The sequence below is a fragment of the Carassius auratus genome, chromosome 3 (genome assembly GCF_003368295.1).
Source record: "Carassius auratus strain Wakin chromosome 3, ASM336829v1, whole genome shotgun sequence".
NCBI lineage: Eukaryota > Metazoa > Chordata > Actinopteri > Cypriniformes > Cyprinidae > Carassius > Carassius auratus.
Window position 1 is genome coordinate 7,570,309 of NC_039245.1, and position 27,101 is coordinate 7,597,409.

Consider the following 27,101-nt stretch of genomic DNA (forward strand, 5'->3'; position numbering starts at 1 on the left):
AGTATTTATAGACTCTTAGTTCATTTAACACAAACAATACAGATACTTTATATTTAAAGAAATCATTTAACTGTGTAACATCGCATTAACATTGTGAACAGTGTAATTAGTCTTTGTTTGGCTTTTATGATCCCAAACATCTGTTTGACTTAGAAAGGAGTCTGTTTTCTTGTGCACCATACAGTAAAAAGCATGTAAGTGTGAATATAATCACAGAGTGTAATGGTCCGTTTACTCTCTCAGGTCACATAGCAGTTGTCTGTTTCCGCTCGGATTCAGCAGCGATTGGGAAGTGTCCAGCATTAGCGCACATGTTGCTGCAAGCCACAAATTCTGCATTAACTGCAGAGATATTATTAGAGAACCAGAGGATGTGTGTACAGTATGGTTCACATGAAACAGCGCCCTCTTTACGTGAGAGGTGAAAGTGCAGGTCTCTGAGGTCTGGCGTGGGAAAACTGAGGCCCTGCTGTTCTCCCCATAAAGCGCTCATGTTTCTGCCTGTTGTTGCTCCCTGTACCCCAGGTCTGTACTATTCATATCCTGCAGTGCTGTGAGTGAAAGCAAGAGAGAGAGAGAGAGAGAAATTCTGCGCTAACCTAATCTGCTATATGCCAGTGCATTGCAGCATTTGCCTGATGCAACTGCAAATATGTACAAGAATATTGTGTATCACTTATACAAAAACACATACACAGGTGAAGACATATTAGGGAACACAGAAGAGCAGTCACCTCTGTCATGCAGGGTCATGTCCAGCATTATTACAACACCTTGCTGGTGGCAGATACAACAAGGCCAGCTGCTGTGCAACATTCATGCAGCAAGATGTTAGGATGGCTCATAGATGCTACAGGTAGAAGTGTGACTATTTTTTCCATGTAAAGATATTTGTGCCCAATATCATGATTTTAATGCATGAAATTGTTTAAATAAGAATGACAAAATAAGGAAAATCTAAACTGTCAACAAAAGTTTATATTTGTGACAGAAAAACAAGCTGCTCAATTTTAGAAAACCACTGTTAACCTACAATTTTTTTCCATTCAAAATTCCCATTATACACTTCACCGAGTACATATGAAGCATATAATGTGGAATGAATATGTTGCTACAGAAAACGAGGAAACCGAAACCGTATGGCTGTCAAGCAATATGCAACAGAAACTAATCTGAAGAGTTTTAAAATCTTAGAAGATTCTGAAAACATGTCATACTAGAAAAAAAAGATGACTTTAAGGGATGAAATTATCTAGACTGGCATTTAAAAATAAAAACAGCATTTGAAATTCTGCACACCGCCATAACAGAAATCAAAGCACCTCTAAATAGACATCAACTCCATTGAGCCTGAAACAAGTTTATTTATATTACTTGTTTCTAATGTGACAGAAAAAGACACTTACTTTTAGAAATTCATTATTCCTTGCAAAAACATTTTACCACACCCTTCACTTTATTCAGTAAAAAGAGGCACAAAAAAGTCTATATCTGCAGTCCCTCTTTACTTGAAGGGCTCATGTTTATGATAGATGAACATAAAACGCAAACAATGTAAGAATGCGTAGTTTGGATAGTAAAATAAATAGACTTCAAAACGGGAAAAATATGTTTAATATGTCCAATAAAACTCACTGTCACTTGATCAAACAAATACAATGTTTATCTTAGTATTTAACTGTTTGGCTGGTAAATCAATCTTCTTCTTTTGTTCAAGCATTAACAAAACGGTTAATTTAGCTATTTAGCCTAAAGGTGCAATTCACATAAACTCAGAATAGTGTTGGCTCTGTGACAAATTGCTTTTGTTCCTCTACTATAAGTCAGTTCCTCTAGTTAAAAGTCTGCTAAATGCAAGTAGAAATCTATCGACAATGGAAAACTGACCTTTTTTGCCCCGCAAAATTTCACTGAAAATGATGATTGTACTTTAAGTCAAATTAATACTGTTATATAGTGTATATTATTAGGTCTAAGAAGTAATACATTTCACTTCTGGTTGAATAAATGTACTTCTTTATGATGAACACTTTTGGCATTGCGTTGGCTTCTCTAATATAAATTCTGGATCCTGAAGCAAAAGCAGTCGAGAATCCCTGATCTAATCAAGCGCATGCACATCATAAACACGCACACACGCGCCTCTCGGGGGGTAATTGGTACCACTCAGTGCTTGCGGCTGATCGCTGCACTGAATCAGCATGAAAAAAATCAATAGGATCATTTAAATGAAAAACAAAGAGTGGTGGAGAGGATTTAATTATAAATCAATTGATAAATCCATCGACTAAAAGCATCTCATTTAATATGTCAAAAATGTGCAGCCTTCTGCTATACGCATTCCAGAGGACACTCAGCGGCTTACTGGACAAAATATCATATTTGGCCACTAATGTAACCTGCTAAGCAAGCATGTTAGTGAGACAGAAAGGGAAAGGTAGAGAGGAAAAAAAGGGAGGAGAAAGCATTCCGGAGCGTCTCAGTAATGTATCGCCTCAAGTCCTCTCCCTCTTTTGCCTTACTGCACCATGATGACAGGAACCAATGGATACCCAAGCTGGAAAACAGATGGAGGAGGGGCCCGAGAAAGTAAAAGAGATGGGAGAGTGGGATGCTGAAATGGTCACTTGCTAAAGAGAACCCATCCATAATGCAAAAACAACCTATAACTGGCATCAAACCCACTTGGAGTGTGTGTGGAGATGCATAAAGGGGTTAGGGGGTGTGATGATGGAAACAACAGAAGAGCGCAACACTGATGAAAAGACATCAAATGAATGTCGAGGGGGAGACGGAGGGATGTGAAACGCAGAGGAGGGAACGGGTGATACGGGAGGAGGGGGAAGAAGTGAGTGGCATCTTGTTCTGCTGTGTAAGGAGCAGCTCTGTGCGCAGAGCACTGATTGGTTGGGAATTCTGTGCAGTGGCTGGTGTGGAGCTTTGTAAAATGACACGGACACCTGCCAGATCCTCCTCCTCCTCTTTCCTGCAGCACACTGCCGAGGCCGCATAGCACTAGGCTGCCAAGCTGAGATCCCCCCTATATCATCAGTGAGGCTGTGGTGCAGGGATGCTGGGAGCCCCATCTCACACAACGAGCAAGCACTTACATACACCTACATGGCACATTGAAACAACAGCTACAACTGGAGGGATGAGAAAGAGGGTTTAGGGAAATAACTGGCAAGGATGAGCTTCTATCGTAGCATACAGTATGTGTGGATTCATACTGTATATGTTGCTTTCAGCTCACCATGAGAGATTTTAGCTACAATAAGCAATAGAGCCATACTGTAAAAATTTTCAAATTTGATTTTGAATTAAATAAAATATCCATATTAATAAAAGTTACACTCCTTAGATGTTTTCAAATCACTTTCAACCATGGCTTCTTGGTGCTCACTGCTATAGACAACCACTGATCTACATTGAAAAAGTAATAATAACAATAATAATAGTAATATTCTGATGTAACCTAATTTGACACATATGTACACACATACATACGATTTCGATTTCAATCTAAAAAATATAAATCATTATTATATTATTATAGGTGAATGAAAGTGCATTTGGGGGATGTAAAGAAATAATTTGAAAGATGTAACATAAATGTAATAATGTAATATATGTCAACCTGTCATTATTTCATTATTAACTCAAAATAAAATATGAACTAATTAATAATTTCAATTTCTAATAATCCAAGGTTGCTATTGTCAAGCAGGTTTAATCAGTCGTTAAATTTGTGGCAACAAGAAAAAAAAGGTTTTTCTTGACATAGTTTCTCAAAACCGTAACTTCACATTGTGTGGCTACAACAGTTAGGCCCGATCACATTTTCACAAGTTAATTTGGAGTTATCACAACAAAACTAAGTTAACCAAACGTCATTTCTGGTCAACCCACATTCATACCTAAAGCATTAGCTAATGATAATGAATAGAACCTTATCGTTAAAGTGTTACCAAAAATGTTTTGTCAAATAACAAATCTTCACATGGTACCATCAAAAAGAAATGTCAAAAACATTTCAATATAGCCCCTTTCACACTGCACGTCGGACCCGCAATATTCCCGTAACATTGCCTGGTCGCCTTCTGTGTGAAAGCAACCACGTCCCGGAATTGATTACCGAATCGAACCCGGGTCGGGGACATAGTAACATTGCGGTAATCGATCCGGAACGAGCGCTGTGTGAACAAAAGCCAGATCTAATTCCGTATCGAAGTGATGACGCGCGTTATCGCGCGACTCTTTTACCGGCTGTTTTGAAGGAAGATCAACATTCGCGACGAAAACATATGTGCAAACTGTAATGAAGCAGAGATCAGTTAGTTCCTCACTTTCCGCGCTGACGCAGAGATCGTTTGCTTGCTTCAGTTAAAGTATAAAGTGCCAAGCGTTGTCGACTCGTACATTACACGTCACGCGCTGATGTCACGTGTCGTTACGGGATCTTCAAGGGTTGTGTGTGAAAGCACGCACATATACCGGGTCATCACTGGCAGTGTGAGAGTGCCAAATCTAGCGACCAGGGAACAATTACAGGAACACTTTACCCCTGTATTTGCCGGAATGGCAGTGTGAAAGGGGCTTATTTAATATGATTGAATCATATGGATTGCTTTGTTACAAGAACAAACTATTTTTTAAAAGCCAGTTAGATGTTGTATGATTCAGTTCATCTGAGCAATGTTCAGAAGCTGATGTAGGGTAATACTCTATTAGGCATCTCTGATGAGCATAAAACATGCAGGATTGCCTCTTGCTGTGAGGGGTACATGTGTGATGTCATCTTCTGTGGAGGCCATAACGCTGCTCATGTTGATCTCTCACTGTCAGCTGAACTGCTGAGTTTACATGAATGAGGCTGTGAGAGAGCATGTATATGTGTGACAGTGTTCGATTGGACGGATAATGTGATTAAATGAGGGAAAAAAGCAGACGAAAGATATAAGATAAGAGAAAAAGTGGACAGAGAGAATGTACTGCCGCAACAGCCATCTGGGATAAGAGCAGGACAAGCTGTGCTCCACCCTCAACCCATTCCCATGTCCCTCTCTCTCTCTCAAGATCTGGCAGGACACCAGGGTGGGGAGAAGGCCAGAGCCCTGGAACCCCTAGGAATCAGCATCTGGTACCTCCACCAGCCAGAGAAGAGAGAAAGAGGAAGAGAAGATATGTTTGAGAGAGAGAGAGAGAGAGAGAGAACATATATCTACACATATATATATATATATATATATATATATATATATATATATATATATATATATATATATATACTCATACATATATAATATGGTTTTTTTTTTTTTCAATAAACAGTCAATATGTAGTTCTTCACAACACTTATCCTCCTTATAATTTATAATAACTTATAATAAATAAATACCTTGCTTTCTATCTATATTCATGTGCCAGGAACAGTATAAAGTTTACAAACTCACACATTTTATTTACACTTAGATCATTACTTCTTATGGTGTTCATCTTTAAAAATCTCTTTTCTCCTTCTAGTACCTATCCCTGACTGGATGGGCCTTGGGTCATATCATCTTCCAGTCAGACACCAGAAGTGTTAAAGTTCAACTCAAGTCTTATTCGGTGTTGTTTTTGGTAACGATATATATATCATATGAGCAATATCGCTGTTAGAACTAAATTACTAAAATGTAAACTAATTAAAATGATATTGTTCTTATTCTTGATCTTTTTTTTTTCATAATGAAAATGAGGCCAAACTTCCGCAAGTTATGGTGGGTTTTGAGAGTACATTAAGCTTTTGTCTGAAAACATCAAATAAAATTTGACTAATATTTGATGAGAATTTGACAAAATCAAGCTTGATGTAGCTGTACCCTCACGGTTAGAGTATGTGCTTCTTACACACTGTGCCGTGGCAATTCTGTAAGTGATTCTGATTTACCCCTTTACACCTCTTTGTTTCACCAACAGCATCCTGCACTCTTTACTGTTAAAACAACAACAAAATTAAGTAGAAAAGTGACTTTGAACTAAAAAAACAGCACCAACTAGCTGGCATGCCCTGTGAGTGCAGGATGCTGGAGTGTTAGTCCAGTAACAGACAGAAGTAAACAGCAGCACTGAGGTCATGCGGCATGTGTACTCTGGATCCCCCTGATAACAACCACACGGACACATATAGTGACAGAGGACAGAGGCAAAAGGAAATTTAACAAGACATTAATGGAAGCATATGGTGACTTGGTAAGTACATGTATATAATTTGTAATAAATGAAGGCTAAAGGGAAGCACATGGTTCAGGTGAAGAGAAAAACAAACAAGCAAAGGCCAGAAGTCAAATATTTTACTCAAAGCACACACTTGCTGCACAGAAACAAGAAAAACATAAACTTTTCAATTACAACGTGAACATAAAAGTTACTGTCAATCATTGGTAAAAAAAAATAAATAATAATAATATAAAAACTCAAGGTTCTTTTTTATGTTTGGCTTGTTTTTTGCCATTTTTTTATTCATCTAGTTCTAATACTTCTCTTGTACATATCTTTAAATTTACAGATTTGTTTGACTTAAAGCACACAATGAATTGATGTTCAAAGAGTTTACAAGGCAAAACCACACGATTGACATTCATTATAAAACACAGGCCAATATAATTCAACTCTCTCATGTTACATCAATATGTATCTTAGCAAGCATACTTAATTCATGGAACAATATCCCATATAGCCAGATCTCTCTCTCTCTCGCTCTCACACAAGCAGTGGTCAGTTCTGCTGCAGTAGCAAAGCACTCTCTCTCTTACACACACACACACACACACAGCTCAGCACTTTAACAGATTAATTACAGTCACTGACTGACAGGACAGAATGAACCCTTTCAAATCAGCGCATAAGAAAAGCAGCAGACACAGCGGCTCTTACAAACACAGACATAACCCAACAATCCACCTGATTAGCTCTTTCTTACAGAGAGGTCCAAAAGTCTAAGAGCACTGCTGGAAATGCATTTAGCATTAATACAACATTTGTCATCGCAAACTCTATCAAAATAACAATCTGAGTGAAGCATTCGTCTTAACAGAGCAGCAGAAGCAGAACGTCTTAGTGTTTGGTTTGTGCTTCTTTGCAGCACTCGAGTTGCATGAATTCCACAAGTTTGAGTAAAACCTGATAACCGTGACTGTTCTCCTGATTGACCATTTGTGCTAAGGAGTTGAATTCGGAGAGTATAGACTGCATATGTGTGAGTAAACATCCTCGCATGTCTGTGGTGCGAGTGTGGATTGTGGTGTGGTGACTGACAGCTCAGGGAGAGTAAAAGATGAACCTTTGAGACTGAAGATGAGTATATTACATAACAGTAGTCAATGTAGTGTGATCGAGGTAGCTCGGGGATACAGACAAAGAGAGTGAACAAGAGAAAATACACTATTGAGTGTTTTGTTTGGGAATGACGCATTGGATCTCATAGATAAAAACACTGAGGTTCTCAGACTAATGGAGAACAACAGAGTGACTCAACCTCCCACCAGATTCACACTTTCTATCTTTCTCTTTCTAATATCCATTCATTACATACATTCCCCAGGACCTTTTAGAAATATTGATGCCACAAGTATTTCTGTAGTAGCCTGTTCACTTAATGAATATATATATATATATATATATATATATATAGTATACTAAAATATACTTTTATCTCTCTCTTTCTCTATACATAAATCTGTCCATTAATTTATTTTATTATTGTATTTTTTTTTTATTTGTTAATTGAATTCTCTTTGTCATTTTAGAAATTTAGCTTAAAGTACCACCAAATTGTCTAATTTGTCTAAAACTGCCTGTATACGGCACATTTGAAGTATTGACAAAGAAACCACACATGCAAAAAAAACTCCCTGACAAACACAAAAACCACACGCTTCTCTTGCACGCACACTCACTTCATCGAGGTGAAACAGAGGAAATAGGTAGCACAGCATTTTTTTTCTGCTTAGTATTCGATCCTGATAACTGCAGCACACTACACACATTTGTCCTTGCAAATTTTCCGTCTCCCTTCCTCTCTTCATCATCGCGCTCCTCGTAATCACTCCTTCCCAATCTCTGTCCATCGCTCTAACGTCCCTTCTCTCTCCCTGTCTGAGCAGTAGTTTGGCAGTCTTCTCCTTCTCGGTGTACTCTATGCTATTAGCTAGGATGACAGAGTGCCTTTGCCTTTGTCCTTAATCCAAGTGAGAGCCCCGCTCTGAGAAAATGCTAAAAGTTAACATGCAGTGGCTAGTGCCAAATGCAGAGGGTTGCACAAACTACTTGTGCATACACAACTACTGCAGAAAAACATTCAGATGTTGAAAAGTGCACATACATACATCTGCGATTTACACACATAGCAATTTCAAGTCAAAAGTCATTAAGTCAGAACTCTTTCACACCCTGCAAGAATTGATTTTCCTTCATACTTCAACTTGGCTAAGCTGGTTTGCTGGTTTTAGCTGGCCTCCAAACACTATTGAGTTTCCAGAGAGGCTTGGGGCATTTTTTAGATGGTCAGACCTTATACTGTGGTCATCTTTTTCTGTAAACTTCAGCAAGATGTCTTAAATATGTACTCAGTTATTTTAACCTTATTAAAAAGTTTTTCCCATACATAAAGAAAAGAAGGAAAGAAAAAAAAAACTGAGTACTGTTCAAATATATGTTTAAATAATGTCCAGCCATATTAGATGAACTCCATCAGAAGACCAATAAAAGGTTTCCCTCATGAGGGCTGATATTACTTCACATGATTGGCCGAATTCTAATTATTTCATCTCATTAACTGTTATTGGACACTTTCACTCAAGAGATTATTATGAAATTTCTCAACCTTTCTGATTCTTAACACCGTGTCTACACCAAAACAGCCTAAAGTCTGTCTAAACTGGATGCAACAAAGCAACCATCACAAATGTACACTTTGTGTCAGTACATCATAAATAGATCGAGGCATCAGTTTACTGCTGGGGATTTGTCATGTCACAAGACAGCATCACTGATTATAATGGGTTCTATAGTGTTTTATTTCATTGCACCGCGTCATTCGCATCCACTGTAGACACGGTGTAGGCTCCCGTTAATCAATGCACTATTCGAAGCTGGGCTGATATTCATCTTCATGACTTCAATTGTAAAAAAGCTAATAACCTCAAAAATCCAAGTTCAATGTAATTTTGTACATCTTTATTTTTAGTGTTTTTTTTATAGCATTTTAATTAAAATTTTGTTATTATAGCTACATTTAAATAATTGTAGGACTTATTGGGGCCCAAGTGGAAGTTTGTAGAAAAAAAACAACAAATAGAGTATTTCTACAACTGAGCATGTTTGCGTTTGTGTTATGCAGCATCCAGAACACTAGGTGTCAGTATGCATCCAATGGCACACATAAGCCTGCATATACTCTACGAAAATAAATAAATAAACAAATCAGCTGTGTGCACATTTAAAGCAAATATTTGATGCATTTCAGCAAACATGCATCAGCCATCTTTATTCTTTTACTGTCCAATGCTCATTTACCTTTCTCTTGTCTTTTGTTCTCCAACAAGAGCTTTGTCTCTCCATTTACCACATTTTACACCATCTTACTCCCTCATTTCTCATTTGCAATTCACCTCTCCCTTTCTTGCTCCTCCATCCAGCATGCTGCAGTATTACCACCATCAGCATCTTATGAGCACTGCTCTTTCTCTCCTCGGTTCCAGCACACTCACACAGACACAAGAGCATGCAATCTAACCACATCCATGGGGAAAAGGCTTATCTAAAACTGGCAGGAAAAAAAATGTTTCACAGTAATAGTCATGTGTGTGTATGGCAGCGTCTTACTGGGATTTACATGACAGAACAAGGATATACTACATATAAAGTAAAAGTGCCACGATACATTATAAAAAAAAAAGAAAAAAAGTTACATAAAGGTAATTGTCTATAGTGCTAAAGTCTACGGTAAATAATAGATGCCTATATTAGTGTCAAAGAAAATGGATCGTTTTAGCTAATATTTGTTTGCTTTGTAATTATGTACTAGCTTATGAACATGCTAATGATGAACTCCATTCAAATAAATAGTAAATTGAGTCTCCCGAAAGCAACAAGTAAAGTTCAGCATTTGAGCTGTAAACTAAAGCAGCCTGCTAAACAATAAAAATAATGTCTGTGGGTCAGAAGAGTTACCGTCCCGTTGGGCCCACACGGACATCTGGGAGGTGTGTAGGGCTGAAATACAAGACTTTTCTTTTCTGTTTTTAGTCGACTGTCCCCCTGTGACCAATGAGTGCTCCTGGGAACAGGGTTTTCCATTTGCCCAGTTAATAAAAAGCTGAAGAGGTGCAGAGGTTGGCCAAAATGATACGGGGTTCTGGACATCGCTGGGCATCCTAAGATTATTCTGGCAGGATAATGGTTTTGCTATAAAACAAAACAAAACAAATGTAGGTGGTTTCACACTGGAAACTCGTTGGCTCTGGTATCGGCTAGTCTTCAACACCTATTTAAAATTCAATGTAGGAGTGCTGCAGCGCATGTGGAGCTATATCTGCACAAGCTCACTGGCTGACTAGACTTCAGGGTGGATGACCGGCTCACTGGGACATTAATGTTGTCTAGTTTAGAAAAGTCAGACCTAAACAAAATATCTTGAGCCAGGAATACTGTAGATGTCTTGTAAAAGCAAATACGCTGCAACTGGTACTGACTCATTCACCGGCAAACTGGACTGTGGCCAGTGAAGGAGGGTGAAAAAAGCACAATGCGACTGTAGTTTCAAGCGCATTCACCGCTCTACCTCTAATTCACCAATTTATTGGTCTCAGCGTGACCAGCTTTATTTTCATGCACGTTGCTGCTGCAATGTTTGGCCCAAAAAACCCAAAACCCAAGTCGCCCTGGTGGTTCGGTTAAGCTTTCACTGCCAGGTCAGGATTGTGTAAATGTAGAGTACTGGAGGAAGAAGAGGCCAGCTTGTTACTGAGAGGAGCGAGATCTTGTCCCACATATCTCCTCATTTTCTTACTATATTTAGAGATGTAGTAAAAGTAGATAAAGGGAAACCGTAGGGGGAAGACTGGAGGTGTGTTCATGTGTGCCAAAAGCAGTCTCATCTGAAAAGAAGCATTTACAGCCAGACAAACTCTGGTTACAAATGAGCATGTTCATTAGTAGGAACACAAAAGGTAATTGATACTTTTAAAGAACTGATAAACACAGGCCCATTTTAGAAGAATGGTTTATGGTTAAAAACAAAAGCATCCAAAGGAATCTGATCATAATGTGTTGAACACAGAGGGATGCTGTGGTGTGTGTGGCCCTTGAGGATGCACTTCAAACGTGTTTGCAATGAATAAATCAAATGTTACAAAGGATGCAAGGAGTAATATTCACTTGCCAATGCACACAAGGAGCGACACACTTTTCGAATAGTTTCAGGTCCCTGGAGTCCTGACATTGAATTATTTTTAGTTATTTTGGCACCACTATTCAGCATTCAGTGTTGCTAACTGTTTACAAACACCTGGCATGGAGACAGTACTATACATCGGGAATGGGATATTTGTGCAATTGGGAAATCCAGCGAAAACACTGAAAAAATTTATTCTGATCATTTTTTTCCCCCAGTTTTCACACAAAACATTCCCTCTATGCATTCATTAATTCAAAATTTTGAATTTGAGGAATTTGAAAATGTTTTTTAATTCATACAAATGCAAAAATGCAAAACAACAAAGCAAATCAACTTTTCTAAATACAGTAGAATTGTGAATTGTGACAATTTAAAGGCTTTCTGAATATATATATATATATATATATATATATATATATATATATATATATATATATATATATATATATATATATATATATATATATATATATATACACACACATGCATATATGTACACGTGGGAACAAAATACACAGAGCACTGCAAAGCGGGATTATTTTGACTAAGGGCTGTTGCTATGAAACGCCGCTAGAGCTCTGTAGTTCATTTAATAGTTGTTCATCCTTATCGAATAGTATTTTGTACGTGAATGACTATGCAGCCGCAGGTTGTTATCCTTCCGCTCAGGCAACATGTGCTTGACTCCACACTTGAGATGCTGAACAACACTCATTTTGCAAACTGTGCATTTGCTCCTCACACAACTGTCAATTAGATTAGTGGTTTTCAAGATAGAGTTCGGGGACCCCCGGGAAGTCACTAAAACAAAAGTAAATGTGTAACTAAAAATTAAATAAAATAGTCTAAGATCAAATAATAGAATGTAAATATAATAGAATACATGAAAATGTGAAACCCCCCTGAATAAAATGATACTGTAGCTTGGTAAATGTAGTTAACAGTTATCTGAATCCTTTAATCTGGCCATTGAGGAGTCATGGTTTGATGCAACTCTTCACCTATGCACGGGCTCACTGGAACAACTGATTTAAACCAGGGATTTTACCCGAGAGAGATACAGCTCTCAGTCTTGCCTTCTTAAATCAACTCAAATACTCATGCTATTTTTGTTATAGTGCCTGATACCACAGTCGTTTGAAAGTCAGCATTTACTCTGAAGACACATCTTCACAAGCACTTGAAATGAAAACTGAATTGTTTAAAGATGTCACCAAAAATCTAGATAACACACTCCTTGCATGTTTTTGTATCCTTTTAGATAAAAAAACTGAACTGCAAACATCACTGCATGCATGCACACAAACAAATGCACTGGCTCTGCCTCTGTTGCTCTGTCATTCGGTTGCTCTGCAGCAGAAATCAACGCGCAGTCAGCTAGTATGAGACGCCGCAGTGTTACGCTATAGCACAGTGAGAGGAAGGGACATGGAGGTTGTAATTGATGATTAGCAATCCGGCACGAGGCCCTGCACCCATACAGCAGCCCGCTAATCAAACACCATGCGTGTCACGGTTGATAAAAGACCTCCGTTCAATGACGACGCAGTAAAATGATGACGGCATCTCTCCCTCCCCTGGAGAACTGTGAGCTGGGTAACTTACAGTCGCAGACACTTCCAACGCATTAAGAGTAATTCTGCAATCAAATGCAGGCCAAAATTCTAAGGAAATCTGATCAGTTAATTGGTACCTTTGGCTCATTTCAAGAAAGCAAGTCAGTATCAACTGCTCATGATTATGATCTATTAATCCAGATGTGCTGTGGGACATAAATATATGAAATAGCCTGCACTGATAAAGGAGATACATTTTTGTCGTTCACTAGCTTGTGAATGACATTCTGAGAGGCAAAGGGTGAACTGCCAGCTGAAACATCTCTTAACCGACAAGGGTTAGTAAAAGACTTTTTTTTCTGTCTGTCTGTCAATATTTTTTTGGTACAAATCTATAACAATTTTAGGAGAACAAAGTCAGTGATTACTTGCTTAAAAAGACAAGTAAAAAAGTTAGGCGTATCTATCGGGCTGCAATCTGTGTAAAGTGTATTAATTCATATGACCTTATTATGCTCATTATCCCAAAACTGGGATCCCAAGTGTGTCACCCCGAAAAAAATAAATAATCTAATTGCTTCAGGTCTGGATAGAAAAGCTAGGATGTAACAAATAGCAGGTGACTGTGGTGCCAGTGACATACAGGGCTTCTGCTGAATAAGCAGGAAACTGATTCAGTTAAAAGTAAGACCCATGGGAAACGCAGTAGTTCCTGGGATACCGTAAAGATCCTGTGCTTCCAAACTGGATAAAAACCTAAGCACATCCTGACACCACTAACTTGCTTGGTAAGCTAGAATTTTCTCAAATACAATTCCTGGTTAAATCTACAGTATACCATTTATAAGGGTTACACCATTTACGTGATAAAATATTGGCTACAAAATTACTAAAAAGTTTGTGAGCATAAAAACATGCTTACTGTTCAGTTAAGCAGGAACAAGTGGGTAAAAAAGTTTTCCTTACATAAAAAAAAAGAAAAAATCCAAGATTTGCAAGATAATGCAGTTCATAGTCAAATCTCAGTACTGCCCATCTCAGGGTAAATGTCGAGGTGACGTCGAGGGGTCTGCCAGGTGCCGTTCTGCAGTATGGACAACAGCGAAATTACAAACACTTTGCGCATGCGCAATGACTGGCGGAGGAGATATGAATGTGAGTGTCTCGTAATTAAGGGTTTATTTTTGCGATAATGACCGTCTGACTGATAATTATTGGTCTCGCTAGACGCTTACCCAGCAGGCAAATTGACATTAAATGTTTCATCTATTAAGAAATTTTTTTTTCGCTGGATCTACTGATGAAGTAGAATCAACAAGGCTTTTTATAGCATAAAGCCGAGTAAAAAGTGTGAATAACAGTGTTCTTAAAAGTATTAAAGAAACATTTCAACCTTTCAAGCAAGGTCATAATTACATTAACAGCAGAAGCAAAAAAGGCAAGCTTTAAAAAGGCGCTACAAAGTAATGAAGAGGCGACTGCGCATGAGGAGAGTCGAGACGCATTGTTCACGGTAAAACAATAAGCATGGAGTATGGAGAGAGTGACAGCGAGACTAAATACTGCATTTATCAGAGAAAGTGTCAGAGAAAGGTCCACATGACGAACCCGAGTACTTTTCTCTCAGAACGTATCTAACAAACTTTCCAAAAGTTTCCAACTTGCGCAAAGTACGCCAGTGAGGGCACTATTCTGACTCTTGCGGACCAGTTCATGATTCTATGGAGCCTACACAAGAAATACATAGTCAAATAGTAGCTGAACAGGTAACACAGCTCAAAACTGCTACAGACACTTTTAAAAAGTAAACTAACTAGATGCCGGTACACTCACTCACCCTGGCGTATTTGGAAGAGTAGGGGTCCTCAAACAGCGCCCAGATGCGGGGCTGCCAGATACTCCACCAGCTGCGGTTGCGGCCATCCTCCTGCAGACACAACCTCTTCAAGTCCCCGTCCGCTCCACCCGTTAGCGCCGGGTCGTCGTCTGGCAGGTCCGGCTCGGGCGCCTCGAAGCTGTCCAGCGCTTCCTCGGCGTCCCGATGCTGTCGGTAGTTCATCCAGCAGCAAGCCTCCACGTCCGTCTCGTCGATACCCCAGAACGCGAGCTCCTCCTCAAAGAGAGGACCGCAGACATCGTTGGGACAATGCAACTTCCCTGTGCGGTAATAGTTGAGGATGAAAGCAAAGGTTTTGGGGTGACGGTCAAAGAAAAACTCGTCGGATTTGGGGTCATAGTCAAAGTTACTGAACGCATCTGGCTCCGTGAGCCAGGACAACCGGGTCCCGGGCAGCGTCTTCAGTGTGCTGCGGTACGTCTCGTGCCGAATCCCCCCGCAGTTTATCACTATTTTCTCGCTGTCTGACGAACAAGTCATGTCTGCGCTGTAACATGCTTTGTTGGACGACTTGTTCCCACCCTTGCGCCCTTTGAAAGAGGAGACACAAACCGAACTGAGCATAGAGGAGCAGGGGGAGGGAGAGGAGGAGAGAGAGCCGAGCGGGGAGGGGGTGGGGAGGAGGAGCCTGCGGTGGGAGAACAGAAGAGATGAGAAAATTAGTGATGCTCACACTTTTATACTTTATCAAATTAACCTGATAACTCTAACCTATCACATCATTAGTAAAACTGCAGGAAAAATTGTACAAAAACTGTACTACATTCTTAAAAATAACGTTTCTGTATTGGCTTTTATTGTTCCATGAAGAACCATGAATCATTTCTATTGCAGCATTTTTCAAAGTCGGAAAAAGGTTCTTTAGGTCATTAATATGTTCTTTACTCTTAAAAAAAAGAAAAAGGATGTTCTCTTAAGAACTGCTAACTGAAAGCAAAATGTCCTTTTGGGAACCTTTTTTAAAAAAAAAAAAAAGAAAAAAAAAAAGAGTATTTAGATACTAATACTGTATGTACCGTATTTGGGGTAAATGTACAATGGTGTACTGGCCCAGTTTTGTAACTTTTTTGAGTGTAGGTAGTGCAATGCAATGTCAGTCTAGATTTGGTCAAGAAAACTGCAAATATTAGGGCCATTGTCGAGAGCAAACACGAATATCATATACATAAGGTCCTTTATGGTATAATCACTGGGCTTGGAAAAGATAGGGCTTTTCCATAAAAAACTGTCAAAATCTTTGGCAACAGCCCTAGCCAACATACAAAATCAGATGAATGTTGATGCAGGTATATGGGATAAGCATTTTAATGAAGGAGTGAGTTCAATTTACGTTCATGTGTCACATAATAAACACGAAAGAAACGCCTCCTCCTCTGCAATGCCCACCCATCTTTCCTTACCATCTTTTACCATCACTCAGCTCTCACGTCCCTCAATTTACTAAAACACTCTGCTCAATTACAGCGAATGGAGATGAAAATGACTGAATGTATCACAGCCACCCCCTCCCCACAGCGTACTCTGAGCGTATCCAATAGAAAGAGGGAGAGGAAGAAAACGAGAGCAAGAGGAAGGGTGGGAGGAAGAGGAGAAAAAAAGCTAAAGGCAGAACGATTATTTGCTGAGCTACACAAAATAGGGAGAAAAGACTGCAGAGTATTAACTCTTACACTATCTCTCGGGCTCTCTCTGGGCAGTGCTAATGTTATGCAGACCATTCAGCAGTCTTTGTACAGTATTAACCTTGGTTGCAGACGTAAAATCCAGAAAATCGTAATTGCATTACACTGAGCAAGTGCTTTAAAAACTGAATGTCTTTATTCATAGCTATAGTGAAACAAATGAGTCCCAGCTCTCTTTTTCCAATCAAAATGTCCCATTTGGAAATATGGAGCAGGTACGTTATTATCTTTTTCTCTTGAGGTTGTCGTGCACTGTAAAAAATGGTAACATGCCATTTGTAGTTGATTTAACCTTCAAAAATTACTTTTGTAAGTGTGACCTAATGTAGGCAGATTGACTCCCTCATGTTAAATAAGGATTTTAAATGTAATAAAACATAGAAGTGACTATATGAAGAAATTTTTACTATTGCCTAACAAAGCATTTTTTACTGTGCAAAAGGGTCAGATTTCACAGACAAATGTCCCCCTCCCGTGTTTGGCTGTTGTCTCTTCTTTCTTTCACAATAACTCTCCTTTATCTGTTCCTCATTTGGCTGTGCTGCATGGCTGCTCCATACATATCTGTCAAACTGTCTTCCCTTATTACTTATCCACTCTTATCCATTCTCCTCAGCTCACTCTTCCTCTAGTTTCCCTCATGTCCCCCTGTGATTAACTGTTGAAACAACAAAGATCACAGGACTTTGAGAACCGTAGGAAGTAGAGAGGCTGAATCATATGAAACAAGGTAAACACATTCACAGCTTTTCTAAATGAAAATAGTTCAGATGGTTTCAGCTTTCAGCACCACGGACAGCGCATGTGTTTTTTCAATCATTTAAAAGGTCAGTACAAGCACTGGAAATATATAGCTAAAAGTAACGAATAAAAAACTACCTAAAAATACCTGATAATAGGTATTTGATATTTTGATAGATAATAAGTACCTGATAATAATAATCATAATAACATACAAATACGTCATGACAATTTGTTTTTATAATAATGTAAAAAACCAACTCACAACTGTTCTGGTGTTACACTGCTTTTACAGTCTGTATTCTAAGAGCACTTAATTATATATAACTAAATCATCAAAAGTGGAAACACTTTGGCTCTGCTGCACTATCAAAACATCACTTTGTTTGTCTCGGCCAGCTAACATAACAATATTAGCTAAAACAGTGCTGTTTTTGCATGGTGTTTAAATATGCCAAGCATGTGGTAGTGAAATAGATAACTATAAGGAACACAAAAGGGGTAAATAAATAAATTGATGAATAGGAAAAACTGAAAGAGGATACGTTGTACTGACAAAGCAAAAAAAAAAAAGTCTCCAACTAAAAAGGGAAATCATTGTTAAGTCTGTGTGCCTGGATGAAGGGGAAGTACATTAAACTGTGTATCTCCATTGGGATGGGGGTTGGTTGTAAGGACAGATACGCCTATAAAAGACAACAGCACTATATCGACAAGAGAGCAGGGAGAAAAGAAAAAGGGAGAGAACAGGTTATGGCCACTGAGGGAAATGTGAAGGAGTGACTGCAGTAAAGGTAAATGAAGCTCCATTCATAAATTATTCAATTTAAAGAAGCAATGCCAAAGAGAAGTGTGATATACATGCACTGTAATGAGAAGGAAGTAGAACTGAACCACAACTAAACTCTTTTTCTTTTATCATACAGTATGCTGTAGTGCGTCTGCATTATACCTTCACCCTAACTCCCTTTCTCTCTGTCTGGTGCAGTGCAGTTTCTTTGGATTTTTCTGCTTGCTATCCCACTGCAGTTGAAGCACAGCGGTGCTCAACGGCCACCTAGAGGACTCATTGGGGAACTGCACAGCTCAAAATACTGCAGTACCCCCTCCTCTTCAAGCTTTCTCCCCGACTGAGGTATGGATGCCTCATGCAAACCATCTGTCGATGCATTGCATACAGGTTTGTGTCCCTTTTTACACCATACACCATTTTAACTGAAATCCCTTAACAAATGCAATTCAATCGCTGATTTCTATGAACTAACTGGTATTATCTCTGTGCTTCCTGATCTCAGTGATTAAGGCTTTTTGTAGTCCCTTTCTCCTTCTTTCTCTCCCTTATTTGTGTGCACTAAGCTACTCTCAGCCGAGTTGCTCATATTGACGTCTCTTGTGGAATAGCACTAAAGAACATAAATTAACAGAGCAAGGACGCTTACGCACACAAACATAAGACACATTCAGAAAAAAGCAATGTCACAGCACAATTAATTAGCTTTAAATGAAATTATGCTGTGCAAAGACAAACTAAAAAGCCCTGGCACACATGGATATATGATATATCCTCAGAAGGTCATCAGTCAGACTTTGACCTCCGCTTTGAAACTAATCACAGCTCTGTTCTCAGCAGTCAGATGCCCTTTTGAAAAGGCCCCCTCATTTTTTTAGTCAAGAGAGTGAGAAAGAGATTCAGAATGGGGCTTAGAGGACTCAACTTACAGTGGCAGCATTGAGACATGCATGACTATATTCCCATATCTAGCACTAACAGTGTTCTTAAGATACACCCCCCAGTCTCAGCTCTCGTTAAAACCTAATTAATAAAAGTGCCCTCTCCGGTTAATTACCATCCCTTTATAGTCCCCTATTATGTACTCAGGGAATGAAGCCGGAGAGAGATGGGATATAATTGTGTTAAGCCAAATCACACATGAACTTGATGGAAACTATTCTTAGTGGTAGAAAAGAATGGAGTAGGGTGAGAAAAAAAGAAATTGAAAAGAAAAAACAGACGGAGGACAGAGAAGGTCAATACGGGGATAATCTCAGGTGATGTGTATGGGTCATACTTTTAGGAAGGGGCGTATTTGTAAGGATGCAAAATCATGGAAAGCCATCAGCAGGAGGGAGAGTAAATAGTTTGAAATAAGGCACTGGCAATGGGATGTGAGTGAGTGAAGGAGGGAGGGAGAAAGGGAGGGACCAGAGGCTGAGAGAAACAAACAGAAAAGTTTAACTATGTGATAGGACGAGAAAATGTAGAGGAAGAGGGACACAAGTTAGAACAAAAGTATTGTTCATAGATCAGTAGTTCTCAACCAGTTCAGGGCTCAGATTACATATCAGACAGTTAAAAGTAAATAAAATGTCATTTTTATCAAACAATAAATATATTAATATTATAAAATTGTTAAAGCACAGTCACAGTAAACAATTTTACCAACAAAAGACAAAGACATTTTAATATACGATTTAAACTAATTATCTGGTTATCCAAATTATATTTTTTATTATGTGTATTTAGCGGTTTAAATGTTATGATCTGGAACCCATTCTTTGAGAGCCACTTGAGAACCATTGTTAGAGCATTAGTAATAGTCACTGAAGGATGAGAAGAGCTCCATCTACAGTCACAGTAAACTTTCTAGAGTTTTGTTCCCATTTGATTGTAGAGAACCATGCCATTGGGTAGGCAGCAATCATGCAACCAAAACAAAAAACAAACAGACAAACACACAAAAAAAGTGCTTATGTAGTGTTTGAAACGAGAACACTGAGCTCCTTAACATACAGAAGGGCATATATATTTGGCTACTTGGTTTAGATATCTGCTTCAAAGGGGAATAAAGAGTGGGCAGACAGGTATAATAAAGTTTTGATATTTATGCTAACAGTGAACTGAAAAGACACCTACATACATATTCCATCAGATATCAAGGTGATGTGTGACTGTGAATTTTTTTTTTTTAATTAAAAACAAGACACAAATCACTGACATTAAACGTCCAGGTATTTGTTGGACAGATCATCTCAAAATAATAAATGAATAATACCTTTAAAAATAAAAATAAAGTGATGAGTGGGTTTAAGTAGTGTGCGAATTACTGAGTTAGCAAATTTCAACTGATAGATAGTTTTAACGAAACACAAAGTTGGTGTGAATGATTTGTGATTGGGTAAATCTTTGATGATGTGACGTCATACTTCTGTTTTGACCAGCACCGTCCAACTCTCGATGAGCGTGCTGTGGCCATGGTTAAATCCTCCTAGAATTAAATGGGAATTCAATTCGCAAATGTCTATTTAGCATATTCTGTCTATGTGACTTTTATGGTTAGCAAAATGCTGTTATACCGATCAAACGCTTATGTGCGAAAAATAAATACCTCTCTCGAAAATCTTAATTATGGAGGTCAGACCAGATATCCCTGCCATAATTCACACACGAGTTTAAGTGACAAAAACAAAGTAGTCCTGACTACTTGTTGAGCCGCTGACTGGCAGAGGCAGAGCAGGCAGGACTGCTTTGAATCAGAAACACAGTCACTTGTACACAAGACCACGACACAGACACAGCACAAACACCTACATACTCACTCGCTTTGGGTCTGGCTCTGTTCTCGTGCGTGCAGTGTGCGCGTCACACACACACATATGAACACACTCACTGGACAAAAATGCTACGTGGAATTTACTACGTTTTCTGACTGAACAGAGGGATCCTCGTCGCGTGGGTCCGAGTGACTGTGCAGAAACCCAAGATTTTGTTCTCTATATAAAATGGCTACAGTTATGAATAATGCAATGTGTTTTGCTACAACACCGGTCAGTTCAAAATAACACAACTGTGCTATAGTGCGTAGCTCAGTTCCTTTAGTGATACAAAATACTAGCCTATAAAAAATATATCTATATATTTATAACAGCTATATCACCTTGCACCCCTGCTATCCTTGTTACTCAAATAAATTATTCTCGTCATATATATGGGTGTTACAGGTCTAATGTCAAAAATGATTTTCCTGTTAAATAAGCATTTCTATTATTTAACAAAGCTCGTGTTTCCAAATTACTTTTATTCCCTAAACAAAACAGTCTGTTCAACCAAGCGACACGTGCAGCGGGGAAGCACCTCTCTCTCTCTATTCATGCACTCACTCCATTAAAGGTCTATCCCTTTCTTCTCAGTTTTAGCATCCTTTCTTCCGTATCTTCACCTGTTCCCGTTGTCCGGGGTTAAAAAGACCGTAACCAGGTCTTAAGTTGCAGACTGAGAGGTCTGTTTGAAATTATTTACGCCGAATAAGCAGCTTGCCGGGCACGACTAGAAACGTTATTCATTTAGCTGCCTCTCTTATGTCTTCCGTTCGTTTTTTCCCTCTGTCGACGTTTCTGTTTTGCAAATCTGTATCTTCATGCAATTTATTCCTTACTCTAATGGTGACATTGGATCCCTCTGTGTTGTTCCCTCCCTTTAGCTATTTAAAGGGAAAGGTGGCAGCTGGTGCCCCCTCCCCAAACCCCACCCCGTGCCTTTTAACCGTATACACGCCAAGAAACAAACCTGTCGCTATTTCCGGTATTTCTACTAGGGTTACCTTTATACAAGATTTTGTAAATCTTTAAAACAAAACAAAATTACCCAACACATTAATAAACATGTCTCTTAATGCATAATTATTACAGTTATGGGTTATTAATGAACATTAAATGTAGGCTTTAAGTTTAAATCCATGTTGCTAGTTAAGATAGATAGATAGATAGATAGATAGATAGATAGATAGATAGATAGATAGTGAAATATTACACAGAAATTATAAATTATACAGAAAGAGGAATAAATGGCACACAAATTACATCTTATGTTGAAAAGCCTGTTGGCTAGTAGGAATGTATGTTTCACATTGGTAACTCTTTGTTTTCAGGGGCCATAAATTACTAGTGTAAATCTATAACCCTGATCTCCAGTCTGTCTGTACAGAAGTTTCTCCTTCTTATGCATGATCCAAACAAGACAGTGCAGTTTCTGTCTCTGTGTGAAAGAGACAACAATGCTACAGCAGTTAGGATTAGCACTAAGCCAGGTCACAGAATTCTGCCAAAACACACTCCAAAGAAAATCAGATAATGCAAGCAGGGTAAAAGTATGCAGATATCAAGAAAAGAAAGAAAGAAACAATCCTGAAGGGACACGCCAAAATTTCGGAAACTTCTAACATTTAGAATGAATTCAAAATTGTAGGCTGGATTGTAGAATATTCAAATAAAAATATACTACAATCTTCAACAAGAAAGCCTGAGGACAATAACAGGTCACAAATGTCTAGACATGGTCAGTAATGATTTTTCTTTCTGATCTTTTATTAATGACTATTAACTATTCCTCAGTATTTTATTTGCTTTTAATAGTTCTCTAAAAGATCAATCTAGCCTCCACCATTCCATAATCTTTGCCTCCTTATTTTACCTTTTTATTCATTTTCCTTAATTAGGGAAAATTTCCTCAATTTTTACTTCTATATATGGCATGTCGTGCCCGTGCTCTCTCTCTTTGGCACATTGCCGGAGGCAGAGCTGGGGGAGGACAGTGAAATGTCACAAGATCAAGTAGGTGGAGGAAACTGGGTGGGATATAATTTTGATTATACTGCAATATTCTTACAATTTCTTTATATTTTTCCCATTCTGTTTTGTTTTAGGCACTCTACATGAGATCTTGAGCAGAGCAAGGTAGTGTTTAAGTACACACTACTGTGCAACCCTCTTGGGTTGTCTAGGTGTGGAGCCAACTGCCTCCTCAGCGATATTTCTGTCTCTTCCTGGTCTTCTCTCTTTACTTGCAGCTTTTACCCCTTGGATTTTTAGCACACTTACAGTAATCCTCAGAAGCATATATATATATATATATATAAAACACACTAAATCATTTAATATATAGGCAATTATGGCACGGGAAAGATTTATTTATTTTTTATCTGTAGAGCAGACAATATTTTGATAGGTCAGCAACTTCAGTGTATGGACAAAAATGCTGAACAATCTTGTAAATATCTCCTGTTGTGTTCCACAGAAGAAAGTCATACACATTTTGAATAACATGAGGATGTGATGAGCACATCATTTTCAATTTTGAGCGAAATCTCCCTTTACGGATAAAGAACACATACGCAGAACACAGACAGGCACAAACTCCAGATCAATAAATCAATAACGTTTCCACCAATCACTTCTAACATGTTTTTGTTCTCCATTTATTACCCACCCTCTGAGTGTCAAAAGAAAAGAATGGAAATCAAGCAATATTGATTAAACCATTTTTTGAAGAACTGAAAATCAAACCATCCACCCTAGTCTGTCTATTTTCTTATACCATAGACATCTTATTTCTTCCATATGTCTGATTCTCAGTACTATACATTTTAGGAACACCTAAAATGTCCAGTAACACACCTCTACCACCATCATCTTGCCATTTCACCCCACTCTGTGCAACACTGGCGGCTTGGGATGTTGGGGGAGGCACAGGTACAGTAAAACTGTCCATATACAGACTACTTTTACCCCTGTGGGGCACAGGAAGAGGTGGACGAGGCAGCCGGGGTTGACATGATAAAGTGGATGGCGCTTTGTGAGCAGGAAGTCGGCTGTGAGCTGCACTCTTGGTAAGGGTTCCATTAAAGGTAGCTGCATCCAGGACAGAGCAAGGAGACAAATCTGACCTGAAAAAGAGGATTATCAATAAGTAAGAAAAAGATAATTATTTAGTGTGGAAGGAAAAGTCACAAAGCTGTCAGATGAGTATTAATACATTGCATGCACATACTAGCCAGTGCTTTGAGGTCCATTATCTTCTTGCCTCATCACTATGCTGACCATCACTTAGCTCATATATTACTTTGTCAATAGAAACACATGTGGGTCCTCTGAGACTAAAGCTCTTCATTCCTTAGCATAAGGAAACATCTTTGTATATTCAATAACATTGCTGGCTCAATAAATGTGCTAAAACACAGGAAGAAGGTTTAAGTTCAGTTTGTCCTTAGTTATGAAGTCAGCAAAGCAGAGATACCCGTTTAAAAAATGAACAAAGAGAAACACAGGTTACACTGTCATACATAGACTTTCTGTGAAGAGGTGTGTGAATTAGTGTCAATGTGTGTTTGTGACCCTGACTGCTGCCCACCAATCAAGAGCTGACAAGGTTCAGGAGGCCAGGTCAGAAGGTGAGATGAGCGATGCTCCACTAAATCACTCCAATCAGGCCTGCAGCAGGCCAACATGAAAAATGAAGCATTGTCGAACGCTGAAAATTAAAAGCTAGATGAACCTTAAGCTCAATGATTATTAAAGGGATTCAAAATTGTATTCGAAAATGAATCCGGTCATCATTCACTTCATGAAATTCCAAAGCTATGACTTACTTTCTTCAGTGGAAGTTAAATGCAAAAATGTCTGTCCACTGCTCTGGGTGTGTGTTCACAGTGTGTGTGTTCACTACTCACTGCTGTGTGTGTGCGCACTTGGATGGGATAGTGTTATGTGCAACGTAATTCCAAATAATCAAGAATTGCGAGAGATCTGTTCTGCTGCTATACACAGTGAAAAGTCAGAAAACTACTTGAAGCTTTCATTGCAAATGATTCACTATAGGCTAGATTTACATCCCCCCTGACATTCAGGGGATGGATGCTTTGCTCTAATGGCATCTAGAACGCAGATTACTCAAATAGTACATTACCCTCCACTTACATTTTGGGATTAAACCAGGTCATCACTTTTGAGAAGCCACCACTGCTGACCTCAGATCTCCTAACAATCATTTAATCAATTAGTGCATTCACACTGCCCTCTGGTGGTGGAGAGTTACCTGTTAAAGTGCTTGAAGTCAGTCTTGGTAGTGCTAAAGACTGGTTCCTGCACAAACGCCATTTGAGTCGTTTCCAGCTGTTTGTACAGTGCCTGAGTAAAATTAAGAGAAGTGCAAGTCATTTCTTTGGCCTAGAAGCTCCAGTGGAGATAAAGCACTACTGAATCCTCAAGACTATGAGAGTTATCCATTGAGATACTTTGCATGAATTAGCATTTTTTAAATATTGTTGTTTGAAATTCCCTACTCCTAGAAAATTTATATTTTCTTTTTCACACAATGGAATCCAACGTTACCATAACTTACAGTGGAAGTGAATGGGGTTGTTTTTGGCATGTGAATGCAGAAGAAAACGTATACTTTTCATAAAAGCACTTACATGAATTCCCCTGTTAGAGTTGCAATGTGTTATATCTTGTGACTTTACTTCTCAATCAGTGAGGACAAGTGACGTTTTTCACCCTCGTCATCTCACCTGCATCATGTTAAAGTGTTCAGACGGAGGTTCACATGCTGGTGATTGACCTCTGTAGCGGTCCTGCATTTCACTGGTGGGATTAGAGACCACTCTCACTGTTGGCCGGTCTCTGAGCTGTGGAGGATCAAACACACACGTGAATGACAAACATGAAGACACAGAGTTCAAAGACAATCTCCAAAGAAAAACTCCCTTTTACACACACGTCTCACCCTGTGGGCCAGCTCATTGAGGAAGTGTGTGGTCCAGTGCGCAGGGGCTTTAGAGTGGATTTCATTGTACAGAGGTCCATTCAGTAGCTTTCTGTCATGCTCCGTGTGTGAGGTGAGGGAGAAGTGAGCAGAGGCCGGCACTCTGTTCTGACGGTGGATCACTGGAGGAAGAGGGGCATTCTGGGACAGTGACAAAAGGGTAGTTGAAGGGATCACATCTGGTTTCTTTGGTTGTGTCCCATTAGGCCAGTCAACAAGAAAGGTTAAAGACTAGGCCACTTTAAACTTGATGTATATTATGTTATGAAATTTTTTTACTTCTAAACATTATTATCTTCCACATCAAAGCTCTATATAAGACCACCACCTAAAGCACAATATTAACGTCACAATGTTACAACTATTGCGTCTTTCAAACTGAATAAAATTCGTTGTTAATTTGCTCAGTTTCGTTTTTGGTCAAAGACGTTACTGGTTACCATTATTTATTTTGTAAAAGTTAATAAAACAAACTTGGTTGGTAACCAGTTTGATGTTCCTCGCACCTACCTTACAAGTTTTAAAATAAAACGAAGAAGGTTGCAGATACGCATGTCCAATGGTTGTACTTGTTTGAGCCTTTCGTCTCTGGTTATCCATTCGCTTCATGCACTCCCCTCGCAAAACTGAAAAATAAACCACCAAAAAGATACAGGAACTCCTTTCCGTCGAAAACTAGAAAAGTGACATATTACTGATAAGACCCTTTATGTGTTTAGTCCTAGATAATGCTTCGCCCGTCCATAGGAATTGAGTCTGCCTTGTTTACGCTTACCTGCTGCTATGGACACGAACGCGCGTGCATGTGTGTAACGTTACACAGAAACTAAAGAGTAACATTAAACACTCCTCGATCGTCTGTGTTTTCCGAGAAGCGTTAACTTAACTTAAAAAATTTAATATTTGTAACATATATAAATAGGCTAGTAGGCTTTTCTTTTTTTCTTTTTTTTTTTTAAATAGGTTACTATTAATTTTGTGTTAACTCATATACCAGTCAAACTTAAAAAAAAATTAATTACATTGTGATATTTTCATTACCATTAAACTCAATTTTCATGACAATTAGATTACAATAAACCATAATGCAAAACAAATTTTCACTCTCATTATTACAAAAAAAAAAAAAAAAAAATTAAAAGACTAAAAGAGTAAAAATTAAAGACATAGTATATTAAAATAGCTATGA

The 27,101-nt window shown here is 38.6% G+C and overlaps 2 protein-coding genes across 7 annotated transcripts in view; both read right to left on the minus strand.

Annotated features, from left to right (window-relative positions):
- The window catches only part of kcnc3a (potassium voltage-gated channel, Shaw-related subfamily, member 3a), a 65,186-nt gene extending 43,375 nt beyond the window's left edge, over positions 1-21,811 (minus strand). For 3 of the 6 annotated variants that reach the window (XM_026206699.1, XM_026206673.1, XM_026206690.1), the window contains exons 1-2: positions 20,914-21,811; positions 14,834-15,521 (exon numbers count right to left, since the gene is read on the minus strand). In XM_026206699.1, the coding sequence (XP_026062484.1) occupies positions 14,834-15,457 (624 nt within the window). In that variant the 5' untranslated portion in view covers positions 15,458-15,521; positions 20,914-21,811. The remainder of the gene's footprint in view (positions 1-14,833; positions 15,522-20,913) is intronic. The other 3 variants (XM_026206716.1, XM_026206707.1, XM_026206681.1) reach the window with 2 other exon arrangements.
- Positions 21,812-23,265: 1,454 nt separating this feature from the next.
- Positions 23,266-26,705, minus strand: saxo3 (stabilizer of axonemal microtubules 3). The gene is made up of 6 exons (XM_026206755.1): positions 26,688-26,705; positions 26,423-26,538; positions 25,874-26,053; positions 25,659-25,775; positions 25,184-25,275; positions 23,266-24,035 (listed from the first exon to the last, which is right to left on the minus strand). Exons 2-6 carry the CDS (start codon positions 26,519-26,521, stop codon positions 23,681-23,683), a joined length of 843 nt encoding a protein of 280 aa, XP_026062540.1. The 5' UTR covers positions 26,522-26,538; positions 26,688-26,705; the 3' UTR covers positions 23,266-23,680.
- Between the last annotated feature and the right edge of the window lie 396 nt (positions 26,706-27,101).

What these genes read in the sequence shown, in the direction of transcription:
- saxo3 (XM_026206755.1), bottom strand. Translation starts at nt 26,521, where the DNA reads ATGAAGCGAATGGATAACCAGAGACGAAAGGCTCAAACAAGTACAACC. An exon ending in TCAATGAGCTGGCCCACAGG is followed by an intron (nt 25,776 to 25,873) that starts GTGAGACGTGTG and finishes GATCCTCCACAG; the next exon opens with CTCAGAGACCGGCCAACAGT. An exon ending in GACTTCAAGCACTTTAACAG is followed by an intron (nt 24,036 to 25,183) that starts GTAACTCTCCAC and finishes CCTCTTTTTCAG; the next exon opens with GTCAGATTTGTCTCCTTGCT.